This window comes from Andrena cerasifolii, chromosome 9 (assembly GCF_050908995.1).
Source record: "Andrena cerasifolii isolate SP2316 chromosome 9, iyAndCera1_principal, whole genome shotgun sequence".
Lineage (NCBI taxonomy): Eukaryota > Metazoa > Arthropoda > Insecta > Hymenoptera > Andrenidae > Andrena > Andrena cerasifolii.
The window spans coordinates 439,716-452,755 of NC_135126.1; the positions used below are offsets into that span (position 1 = coordinate 439,716).

General features: G+C 38.4%; 1 protein-coding gene across 6 annotated transcripts in view; it reads left to right on the plus strand.

Annotated features, from left to right (window-relative positions):
• Rhogef2 (Rho guanine nucleotide exchange factor 2) overlaps positions 1-13,040 on the plus strand; it is an 86,165-nt gene that overhangs the window by 25,697 nt on the left and 47,428 nt on the right. For 4 of the 6 annotated variants that reach the window (XM_076819333.1, XM_076819334.1, XM_076819336.1 and 1 more), the window contains exon 1: positions 7,573-7,773. In XM_076819333.1, the coding sequence (XP_076675448.1) occupies positions 7,707-7,773 (67 nt within the window). In that variant the 5' untranslated portion in view covers positions 7,573-7,706. Of the gene's footprint in view, positions 1-712; positions 949-2,445; positions 2,496-2,713; positions 2,772-7,572; positions 7,774-13,040 lie in introns of those variants that run through there. The other 2 variants (XM_076819335.1, XM_076819338.1) reach the window with 1 other exon arrangement.

Here is a 13,040-nt window from a genome sequence, read left to right on the forward strand (position 1 = left end):
CTCCGTGTAGTGTTACAACCGACCCGGGGTCAGGGACGGTTGTAACGCTTTCTCCGCTTCTCATTTATTATTAATAACCGGAATATTACTTGACATACAGCGAAACTGTTGTGGCTCAAATAATGTCAGATAAGTAAGCAACATTTTCGTAAAAAAAAAACTGTTGTTGTAACTTTAATAGTTTCTGCGTAGGCGTATTCCAAAGTCAAAGTGTTTTTGTTAAAATTCACCAAATTTTTCAATTTTAATATCGGGGTCTAAAAATTCACAAAGAAAATGGCATGGGGGTGCGATTACACTCCGCGTGACCACGAAGGGTTAAAGAGACGCGATAATTTCGTGATAAAATTTCCGCGGAAAAAAGTAAACACGCGAAGCGGGTTCGCTTTGTTGAAAATTTTCCTGGGAGAAGCGGTCGTTCGAAAAGGCCTGCCCGAATTAAGGCGGATTCACGCGTCGGATCCGCGACGGTTCAGTGCCGTTAGTGTCTGTGGCAAAAAATATCGTTTTCCTGTTTTGGAACGGAGCAGTTCCACGCCTGTCCGTGCCAGTTACTAGCACCGACGCAGAGGGACCAACGACACTGACGGCACTGAACTGTCACGGAACTGATACACGCGAATCCGCCTTTAAGGGTGATTTTTTTCAGAAGCCTGCGTCACTTGGAGTATTAACGTCAGTAATGTGGATGTCGATTTGATTTTGGTTGCAGGTCATACAGTCGCGCTGCAGCCGGGGCAGATGTGAGGGGAGGCCAGGCGGAGATCGAAGAAGGGATGAATGGAACGGCGGCGTTGCGACGCAGCGTCGGTGGCGTCGGGGGCGCCGCCGGGGGTGGAACCGTCGAACCAGCACCCGTCGCCACTCTCGTCGTCTACAAGGACGATGCCGGATACGGGATGAAAGTCTCCGGCGATAACCCCGTCTATGTTCAATCTGTGAAAGAAGGTATGTACGTGAGCTAGAAACCTTAGAAGAATCAGTTTTGTGGTGCGGTTTGACTGGCTACGTTGCGGAGGATGCACTGTCGAAGGCGGGTAGAGCATCTTCACCATCGGTGGGGTATTAAATTCGACTTAAAACCACCGACGTGCCGTGACAACCAGTTAGACGCTTCATATAAATAATCATTTACGTGGAGCACATGGTATTTCGTTTATTTTTATGGCGGCTTAATTTCCTTAAGTTGTCCAGAAACGTGGTCTTCTGATTACCCCGAGGGGGAAGGAAGTTTGTTGAATTTATGTGGTATTGATTGTATTGTTATTTATATGGTAGTTGTGCGGAATGTTTACATTGCTGTGTGGAAACTTTGGAACAGTTGACTTTTTGCGTAATGCGATTATGTAGTGGTATTGATTTTTATTACGACTAATTTTTGCATAGTGTTATAGGGCTACGTGTTATTGGTACTATTAATACTACGGTCGTTATGAATAACAATATTTTGGACTGATCGGAATATTGACAGTTCTTTGTGTCATACTTTAACACTTAACACCTCCGTCGCTATGTAGTTTATTTTAAAAATCGTGTCTTTATGGTTTATGTGTTATTATATTTAGAAAACAAAGCTTGTGCTGCGGTATACTATGGCCTGAATTATCTATCATCTATGAAATCCATATTTTTTTATGGTTCACATGATTTCTTTAAATGAATGAAAAAGTATTTCCATCGAGCCCTCGATTTCGCGAGATTTCTCGCGATTCAGACGCTACTAGAATATCGCAAATCAGTCAGCAGATTTTTCATATCCGCTAGAAATCGTACACGTTATCACTTCCTTTGTCGCCAGAGATAAGACTTAAATACTTTCGCACGCCAGATGAGTTGCGACGATCATTTTTCTTCCAAAAGTTATTGTTAAAGTTCTTTCAAAGAGAAACATATATTTTTCTCTGCTTATCGATTAAGTCGTTGTAAAACAAGTCGCCATTAAATACTTATCACAGAGTACGATGAAATCGATTAAATTTAACAATGGAATGCACACGTACCACAGGCCGTAGAATTTTCTTTTAAAAAGTCTCTAATTACAGATGTGGAGGAACATATATGCTTTCGTTTGAGAAGATATTCATGACCTTAATTACTTGGAAGAAAATTGCGTCGTAGAATACATTATTCCCGTTCATCATCATTATTAATTAGGTGTTTTGTTTTTGTTAACCACGCTACATAATTCAACATTTCCTTAACTCTTGAGAGATACATATATAATTTAAGAAAGCAGCGAGGACTGGATGCATATTGTGCTATTTCTACATATAATACATTTAAAAAAAAAAAAACAAACTACAAGATCTAGATTAGAGAAAAACAATTCCCACAGCAACTTCTGAAAGAGCTTATTAGTCCCACTGAAATATCAAACACACTGGTTTTTAAAAGCTTAATGTCTGGTGGAAAGAACATGTTAACGAGAATAATGATGCATTGTAGGCGGTGCAGCCGCGAGAGCTGGCCTTCACGCGGGCGACAAAATAATCAAGGTGAGCTTATTTCGACTTGATATCGTTGCAAAATACTAGTGAAAAAAAAAAGAATTCTTCGAACACGCGAATTTTAACATCCGTAGCGTTTTAGTAAGTTGAAGTTGCCAACGCATAGCAATTTTCGTAACAATAAATTTCGAATTGCCCGAAATCGTTTACACAGTTATTGGTGATAATTTACTTGCGCTATTCATAGTTGTGATCGGTATTTCCAGGTTAACGGCGTGAATGTGATGCAGTCCACGCATACGGATGTTGTACAGCTCATAAAGTGTAAGTTTGCAAACTTTCTTTCTTTTCTACGACCTCTTTTCCCCCCTCTTTTCTGCGCTATTCCCAAGGACTTAGGTGCGTTGTTTGGCAGTGAGTATAAATATTGCTGTGTACGGAGATTGCGCAGAATGAGATGCCGTAAAACGTTACAAAATGAGATTGGATTACGAAATCGGCGAATGTTAATGTTTATCTTTGCTCGGCTGACTAACATTGATATAAATATCCTTGGCTACTAGATGCTTATGATTAGTGTACGTTCAAATTATTCTGCCAGAGTTCTCCTTCTTTTTCTCCCGACGCCATTTTACTTTCTGCGTGCTCGTAAAAAGAGTACAAGGGGTGAACGGGCTTCCCCTTCGCGAGAGGATTTTCCCGTCGATTGCGTAGTTTTATGTATTCCGGCTAGAAAGCTTGGGAGTTCACCGTGGGGTGACTGGTACTTTGCAAGTTATTCTTATGTCTCATTGATTGTTAATCGCAGGGGATGCGTGCACTCTAATGTAGCGTACGGCAGGGCGTTAACCCGCTCCCCGTGCATAAGTAGAGGCAGAAGCTTTTATTATAAAGATATTGCGAAAATTATTTATTTAAGTCGCAATTTAAAAATAAGAAGGTATGCCAGTATTTACTGTTCAAAACAATGGGAAACATTGTGTCTGGAGAAAACATTCTACATATGAAGGGTAAGGAGTAAAACCGGGAATGTCCGTTTTTCGTGATTTTAGCGATTTATGGCATATTTTGTTGGTGGCAACTGGGACTACAGAACTGTCGAATCAAAAAGGGTTGTAAGGTTTAAATACCGCCGTATGATAACGTTAAAAACAGGAAATGTCCACTCTGCACTTGAACAAAAATATATATATAAAAAATGTTTAAGTTAAACGATTTTAAAATGCGCTAAAAACTAAAAAATAATTCTTTTCGCGTGGTACAATTACGATGCTGATATGTCAGTTTAAAGAAAATCCTAGGGCAAGATTACATTGTTTTTCATTCATCGCTCATTTCGAGACTTGATTCTGTATTAAATTGAATCGTATCCTGTTATGAAATATCTGGTCCCACGATTTTATTTAAGGTGACATATCACCATCGTGATTTTAGTACAAGAAAATAATTATCTTTTAGTCTTTAGTGCATTTTAAAATCGTTTAACCAACAATTTTATAGAAATATATATATATATATATATATATTTCTATTTTCCAGTGTTTGTGGATGTTTTATACATCTTTTTTATTTTTTATTTCTTTTTAAATATTGTATTGTCATTCAAATTACGCACGCCTGTAAAGTTTCAAGACCAAAGTAAAGTTTGAACCAAACATGCAGAGGATTGAATCTAAGTAAAATCGTTTAAAAATACGGAGTGTCTCCACTCTTTGCCTAAGCATAAGCTTCTGCCGGCAAGGTAAAACAAGAAATTGTTTAAGAAGAAAATTATATACGAAAATTAAATTCATTAAACCTTGTTTTTTTTTTTTAACTGATGAACTAAAGTATTAAAACATACAATTCATTTTCTCGATAACGCTGTTTTGTGACATTCCTTGTTTTTCCCTCCTACCCTTCATATGTGAAACATAGTAAAAAATTTTCCACTTCTCAGACATCATTTGAAATGACCTCTTTTTCGCGAACCGGAGATTATACCGAAGCAAGCACCATCGATTTCGACTAAACATCTCCATAGTTCTCTTCAAAGTTGAAATCCAATGTCGCAAAGAGTTTACTCGTCGGTGTGACGTTTCATGCAGCGTATATCGTCCTCGCCCACTTGTAATCGATGTCCGCAAACGTCATCTATTATTTCAAAAAGAAGCAACTCTTTCCTTCTCTTACGAAACGAGACCCAAGAAACTGTAATCGGCTCATATTTCTTTCTCTTTACGTTCCAGCGAAAGCTGTCCAGGCGCATCCAGCGTCTGGCTAGCTTTCAGCGAAATTAAACCCTTAAGTGTGCCGCATCAATTCAAGCAGACAGTGCAATTCAATTTGCCGGTACCGCGAAACAATTACGCGAAAATAGGAAACGCCGATGGTTTGCATAGCGCGGTGCATCCCACGAGTAATCGGGACTAAGAAGCGCCTGAGCGAACGAGACTTTGATCGCGCATTATTCTTGCATCCTGTTCTCTCTAAATGTTTTTTGGCAAATGGCGTGGACGCAGCGTGTGACGTTCACGTTCGTGCGCCATGCTTGCGCGAGACGGGAAGGTGGAGGATTGCTAGTCGCATCCGCGGAAAAAGGAGCACTCGGAAAGGTTGCAAGCGACTGTCGGTGAGGCATTATGTTGTTGGACACACCGACAGGAACAAAGTTTCTGCGGCGGTGTTTCCAGTGATGTAAGCATGCGAGTTTATAGCGGTGACCGTTCATAGAATCCGTCTTCCTCCTTCTAACAGCTTCGGTACGACCCAATGAACGTGGACTTGGTCCTCCGCGTTCCTCTGGCTGCCATCATTCCGCAAAGTTGTGTAACATTCGCAGCTATTCAATAGCTTTGAATGATAACGCCCGGATCGATGATTTTAATTGTTTTAGCCCTTTTTTCTGTTTTTTTTTTTATATTGATATCACGACCGACGACTCGGCGTTCTGTGATGAAATAAGGAATATTTACTTTTGGGAAGAAAGGGATACTGTTTTAGTGATTTGTTTATAGTTGTGAAATTGAGGACCTTGCAGCAAAGGGGTGCAGCTCCATCTTTACCAACTTCGAGTAAATTAGAAAAACTGTTTGTAACATTATTACTTGGAGTTAACATTAAAGAGAGAACAATAATTGAAAAATATATATTTTCGCACAATAAGTTGTAGTTATTGAGTCGATAATTTTTTTTTTCTAGTTTTAGCAATAAAATATTCTATAATAAAAATATTAATATTATTATTTCTGTTTTTAATATTAATTCTAATATTAATATTAATATTTCTGTTATTAATATTAATTCTAATATTAATATTAATATTTCTATTTTCATTTATTTGTTATAAATCGCACATTTGTTATCGGATTTGCATCAAACGTGCACCAAACGATGTAGAATTTTTTTCACGTCATAACTCCAAAACTGTAAAAAATGGGGGTGCACCCCTCTTGTAGCAAGTCTTCAATTGCTAACTTTTAGCTATTTCCTATGCAGAAATGTGTTGTTCATAGGATTTTACATTGAGTTTTCTTATACGCGTTTCACGAGTTCTGATGCCTCCGAAGAGATGTGTTTCCGCGTCGCAAATTTAATAACTATCCGAAGCATGGTAACTGCCCTACTTAATCGTTTTATAAGGCGATAGGCTCTCGTACGCATCCGGATTTCGCTTGGCTCATGAATGCTTAAAATCGATATCGCAACACTGTTGATTTTTTAATGAATAACAACTTGCTGTTTATGCGGTAAATCGTGACTTGCTACGTCTCAGGATAGATTTCTATCAAGAAAATAATTACTCTTCTTAAATTACTCCGTTGTCACTAGTCGGAATAAAATTTTACTGCAAAAGAATTTGGAACGTGTCGTAAAGAATAATACGTAAAGAAATTAGAAATAAACATATGTGCGCGTGGTAATAGGGATTAATCGTGTTAAAACCGCAGTCTCGATAAAATAAATATAGTTTTGCGAGGAAATGCGACTATAGGAACGCGAGTTCTGAACAATCGTTCAATCGGGGTTTTCCGCGAAGCCGGGTATCTAGTTGTTTTTATCTTAGAACCCAAGTAAATGCTAGCGATGCTTCGAGTTTCTATCAATAACTAGCTTTACAACTCGGCTCGCCCGAAATTTAAATTCTGATTTTATAAAAGAAAAAAACATTTTTTTAAAAGTTTTTTTTTAGTGAAAATGGTCACATTTGTCTGGATTAATCAGGCATAATGAGCTGAAGTATATTTCGTGACCTCAGAGTTTACCGTTTGAAAGTTTTTAGGCGACAGACAAACACACAAACATACGATACACTTTCTGCTTTATAGTATAAGATTTCCTTAACCCTTGTACGGAAATTGGCCCATTTTGACCCAAAAACGAGTCACAAATTCTCAATCCTCCTTTACTAATCTATTGAACCGAAACTCCTGCATACCATTAAATAACTAACAGCTGTCAATAATACGTAATAATAATAATAATAATAATAATTTTCACAATTTCTTTATTGTCGAAATTTAACAAGTTCTTAAAATATTAAACCGTAATAATTAAATGAACTGAGTTTTATTTGTGTACGCTCGTTTCTTAAAAATATATGATATCGGGTCAGTTTAACCCAAACTTACTAATCCGCATAAATTTGCAAAATCCATATAAGGATTAAATTGTTCATTAAATTAATTAATTAATCATACCACATCTCCGCCATAATTGCGTAAAATCTACGCGATTCGCAAAGCCTCGCACATTGTAACTATTGTGGGTCACCAGTGACCCGTGCAAAAGTCCAATCCCGCTAGCAGAAGCCAAAATAACGTTAACCCGACTTTTCTAGCGACTAGCAGAAGAATTATTCCGAGGAAGGGGGAGCGAAGTGAACAGGAGGTTTCCCACACGCCGGGGAGAAAGAATATTGCCACTTTCGACTCTCATTGTGTGCTCCAATGGCGGATGATAATATTAGAGGAACGGCTTTTGCCAAGGCGTTGCAGCGTGGCGAAACGACGAGGCCTGGTCATATATCGAAGATTAGTCGTACGCGCGTGTAAACATAAGAATCTCGTCATTCATATTAATACACACACCTGGGGCCAAGTTTCTCGGTACGAATGTCTTCTTGCTCGCTACTCGCGGGATCGCCGCGCTCATCGCGTGGCCTTTTTACGCAGTTTCGTGAACGGCACGGATCTCGATGAACGCGTATCAGTCCGTGATTTCTCGCACACGGGACCATCCGATCCATTTCGAACAACGTTTAATTTAATCCCCGTCTATATGAAGACCCCGACCACGTACGACCTGAGGCAAGCTTGGAAGAAAGCTCGTGCGCGACCGTGCTCCGGTATTTTCAGCCGCTTCTATCATAGAACCTTTGGAATCGCAATTATATAATTTCGCTGCTCGAGCACTGTTCCATTCAATTTCTCGTCCCCCGCTTCACGATCGTTCCCTTTAAACCAGCGAGTTCGGCTTAAGTGACTTTTTCGCTCGGACGCCTTCGAGGCTTGCAGCAAAAGTGGGTTTAAACGCTGCTCGAATGATGTTTGTATGCATCGACTTCTTAAAAATGCAAATGGTTTGCACGTGACATCTTTGCATTGTCCCAGAGTGCGCAGTTGGGTAAGAAGTTTAGGGAAGAGGTACCGTCACACGCACTCCGATGTGTTTTTGTTTCTTTGGAGTCGTTGCGTTGCAGCATTCCATGGTGTAGCGAGCATTTCTGTCGTGGAATGGTGTTTTCTTGGGATTCAGGTATTTAACCCGGCGGTAGGCGCACCCCATATCGTAACACAGGTTGTCGCTACCGGGTGAAAAATACCAAAAATTGAAACTTAAAAAACCACGGTTTGAGAATATTTTTTTTTTAACTTTGTAATTTTTATGTTAAAGTACAGTGTTTTAAGAATCAATGAAAATTTATGAAATATCTTAAAATCTTTATTAAAGTTATTTAAAAAATTGTAACAAAAACTCAGTCTTCATATTTTCGCAACTAGCGCCTCTGTGGTAAATTTTACCCAATAGCGTCTCCCGCCGAGTTAATATTACACGAAGTGGATTACTTCGAGCAGTAAATAATTACACTAATCCCAGGGTTCTTTACCTCTGTTCGTTTTCACAAGCCTCTGAAATTCAGGCGCATTTCACAATACCTTTTCGCGTGATCGAAAATTCTCAGTTGAACGTGCTATGTGGTATATCTAAAAATGTATTTTACGATTTCTAACACTCCGCCGACCGCACGTTTCGGAACAAATTTACGTCCCGCAGATTCCTTGCGAACTTTCCAACTACATTTCTGAAACGCACAGCTGTATCTAGCTTCGTTCCCAAGCGATACTGAATCGAAGGCGTGAACGCGCGCACAAAGACTTCAGGGAGATCCTTGTGTAAGAGCGCTGAGAACGAGGTGATTTTGGGAATTTTTTTTTTAAGGAGACCATAGAATGAAACTTCTTGAAACTTTTATTATATGTTTAGCAACATTTGTGCGTGTAAAAAAATTTATTTATTGCCAAATACACTCCTGACATTGATTAAAGGATCACCTCTAGGAACCCGAAAATAGGGGCAAGTTCACATGGTCATAACTCCGGCAAAAATAGTCGTATCGATATTTTGAAAATATGGTTTCAAAAAGTGGAATCTCTACTTTCAGCTGTTTTTCTTCTTCAGATTTTAGCTGTATTGCTTTTCGACAAAGTTCTAACGATATAAAGAGCACTTGGTCAATTTTAAAAAAATTTCTGCAACTTGCGAAAGTCCCACGGGGAGTATGAATTTTTGACACAAATTCCATTTACACCAGTCGAAAGCGGCTACTTTTCTGTGTAAAAAGAGAGTAATAAGGTTCATGTGCGATTTTTTTTGGCCGAGTTATTCAACTTTGAAGCAAACTCCGTTTTTACTTTAGTTGCTTCTAACCAGCGAAGGAATCATCGTAGAACGTTCATGAAAAAAACAATAAAAACATCAGCCTTTCCTCTTTAAGACGCATCTTTGACTTTTTTGATTCGATTAAATTTTCGGTCTATTATGTCCTCTCGAAAATATGCTTAAAAATTGCACAAATTCCATTTTTTCTTCAACACGCTGTTTCACCGCGAGGGATGTCCGGAACATCAATATCTTAAGCTCATTTTAAAGTGGAGACCCTCCCGATTCTTTGGAGTTCCACCGAAACGCGCTGCGATAATTTTTTACCTTTATTTCGGAAAAATAAAGCTACAAAATGTGTCGCACTGTCGGTCGTTTCCGCGGAAGCGAGCACTCTTGTTCGTATCCCCACCCGCCGATATAAATGACGATAGCAGCCGAAAGCGAGCCGAGTTACGCCAACGCTACCAGTGGAGGATCCGTATTTTACCTAACGCAGAAAAGCGAATTCTCTACGTGTAGAATAAGACGTAGTAAATAGCTTAACTTTATTACGTTCATGTATTTTACTGTATAAAATCATATTGTTTGAAAAAACCGTTGCAGACTGTGGAATGCCATAAGCTGCATGGACATATCGTATTCATTAAATTCAGAATTGCAACAACATACTTATTGTTGGATGATGAATATTCCAACTATCTAAAAGTAGAACTGCATCTTTGGATTCCACACTGATCATTGATTTTTGGTAGTCTTGAAATTTTGCGCTAAGTAAATTATTTGACAATGTCTTTCGAGTTCGAAATTGGATTCAATTTATGAACAAAGTTGCTAAAGTGCTCAGATTCAATAATACTAAATGGAATGTTACATATCCAAAGAAATAATCTGCTAAAGCTTTATCAATTTCTTCAGAATCCATGTTGTATATGTAAAAATTCGAGTATCTCGTGCACACCATAGATATGAAATTTACTAAAAATTTTCAAATTATTTATAATTTTTATAATTACATTTCAATCTTTTTTTAAAAGGTAATTTATTTAGTGCAGTGAAATTCAATGCAATTAGTTTGCATTTGAATTTTTGACATTGAATACATTTTCTACAACTACTAGGAAAATACCCCCGGCGCTTCGCTTCGGGTCTAAGAGATATTGAGGGACTCCATGAAAACACACCACCGCCCTTTGTGCGGGTTGATTAAGGCAAAATCCTGAATTTGGTGTTTTGGGATTTATGTGGGTAGTCCTTGCGAGTAAGAACCAATTTGATAGTTAAATCGGGCCTAAGAGATATTAGGGAACAAGGAAGTCCGAGAAAATACATTTTACTCCTTTTCACCCCCTTGGGGATGGGATTTCCAAAAATCCTTCTTTAGCGGGATACTACTAAAGAATCCCCTACTTAAGAATAAGTAGCGACTGTGAATACCGCCCTTATTCCCGCCGCGGTGCTATTTCGCAAGCGAGAAACTCTCGCCCGGTCGCCGCCTGGCGGCCGCGTCGCGAAATACTGTTATCTAAAAATCATTAGTTAAAAAAAATAAAAACGTTAGAGCCTTCATCTCGGCAAGACGAACAAAGTAATTTAACACACTTGTGGCTACAGTTCATATTTACCGAGAAACCGCATTTCAAAGTAAGCAACTTCAATTTTATATAATAGTATAGATTTACATTTTTCACGCGTGTCACGTAGTAAATTCGATGTAACGTAGTAAACCCACCACTGGACGCTACCGAATGTTCTGTGTGCGCACACACATATGTATGACGCATACTTCCACGCGATATGTCATCGGTGGTGCCAATGCCGACGGTACGGCACACAGTTGTGCATAATGACATTTTTTGTTCAAATCACGCTACAGGTTGTAATTTTTCAGAAAACTTCACGATTTTTTTTTTAAATTCTTTGCAATTAAATTCTCTATCGATTTGCCCGGCTGAAATTTTGAATTTCGTTGCTGATTTTTTTATATTTAGCGAATTATACAGCACTTTTCGAAGATCAGTATCTGTGGTCTTTTTTGGCCGCCGGTTCCGAATTTAGAGTCAGATTCTCGAAATTGAAGGTGGTGAATCCAATATGTTGAAGCAAAATTTCAGAAAATGAGCTTATTCGGAAGAAAGATAGTGCGTCTACATTTTCGGGGACGCTGATTACGAATATGAGGTAATTATTATAAAGATCAAATTTTTTATTTGTACCACAAATCTAATACTGTAGATCTAATTGTAAAATTTAAATTGCGGATGGGCATTCGTATTTTGACAAATTTTTACGCATCTCATAAATATGCACGTGATTTTGCATATTTAAGCCTACTCGTCTGTGTTCGTACGCGTTCTCATAGTTGACTTTTCGGATTCAATATTGATGAGCAAGATTTTTAATGTTTGACATTTTTAGAAGGCCCGAGTCACTTACCGTTTTATCCCAGTTGCCTTTAGAAATCCGATTTTATTATGTGCAATCTCGTTTGAAGAGCACGATTTGTGCTTTTGGAAGCAAATCACTGACTTTTTGTTTATGTATGTGTTTAAAAATATCAAACATTAAAAATCCTGCTCATCAATATTGAGTGAGAAAAGTCAACTGTATTCGGCAAATGGATTCAGCACCTTCAATTTCGAAAATCTGACCTTAAATTCGGAACAGGCGGCCAAAAAAGCCCACAGATACTGATCTTCGAAAAGTGCTGTATAATTCGCTAAATATAAAAAAATCAGCAACGAAATTCAAAATTTCGGCCGGACAGATCGATAGAGAATTTAATTGCCAAGAATTTAAAAAAAGAATCGTCAAGTTTTCTGAAAAATTACGACCTGTAGGGCGATTTGAACAAAAAATGTCATTATGTACCACTGTGCGGCAGTCACGCGGCCGCTGAAGCTACAGCCGAACTTTTTTCCAAACGGTAACGTCAAACTTAAAGGCTACAGGTAAAAAAATATCGCAGCGGGTTCCGGTGGAATTCAAAAGAATCGGGAGACTCTCCGCTTTAAAATGAGCTTAAGACATTGATATTCCGGTCATCCCTCGCGGAGATACAGCGAGTTGGAGAAAAAAATGGAATTTGTGCAATTTTTAAGCTTATATTCGAAAGGACATCATAGACCGAAATTTTAATCGAATCGAAAAAGTGATGCTTCTTAAAAAGAAAAGACTGATGTTTCTATTGCGCTTTTCATGAACGTTCTATGATGATTCCTTCGCTTGCCAGAAGCAACTAAAGTAAAAAAAAAAACGGTTTTTGCTTCGAAGTTGAATAATTCGGTAAAAAAAAATCGCAAAAGAAATTTATTACTCTCTTCTTACATAGAAAAGTAGCCGCTTTCGATTGGTGTAAATGGAATTTGTGTAAAAAATTCATACTCCCCGTGGGACTTTCGCAAGTTGAAGAAATTTTTTTTAAATTGACCAAGTGCTCTTTATATCGTTAGAACTTTGTCGAAAAGCAATACAGCTAAAATCTGAAGAAGAAAAACAGCTGAAAGTAGAGATTCCACTTTTTAAAACCATATTTTCAAAATATCGATACGACTATTTTTGCCGGAGTTATGACCATGTGAACTTGCCCCTATTTTCGGGTTCCTAGAGGTGATCCTTTAATCAATGTGAGGAGTGTACTTAATTTACATGTAGCAACAAAGCTGAATTTGAAAGGCCTCGGCACCGGACTTCGCAATTGGCGTGTAGTATTGCGCCTATAATTTTTCACTG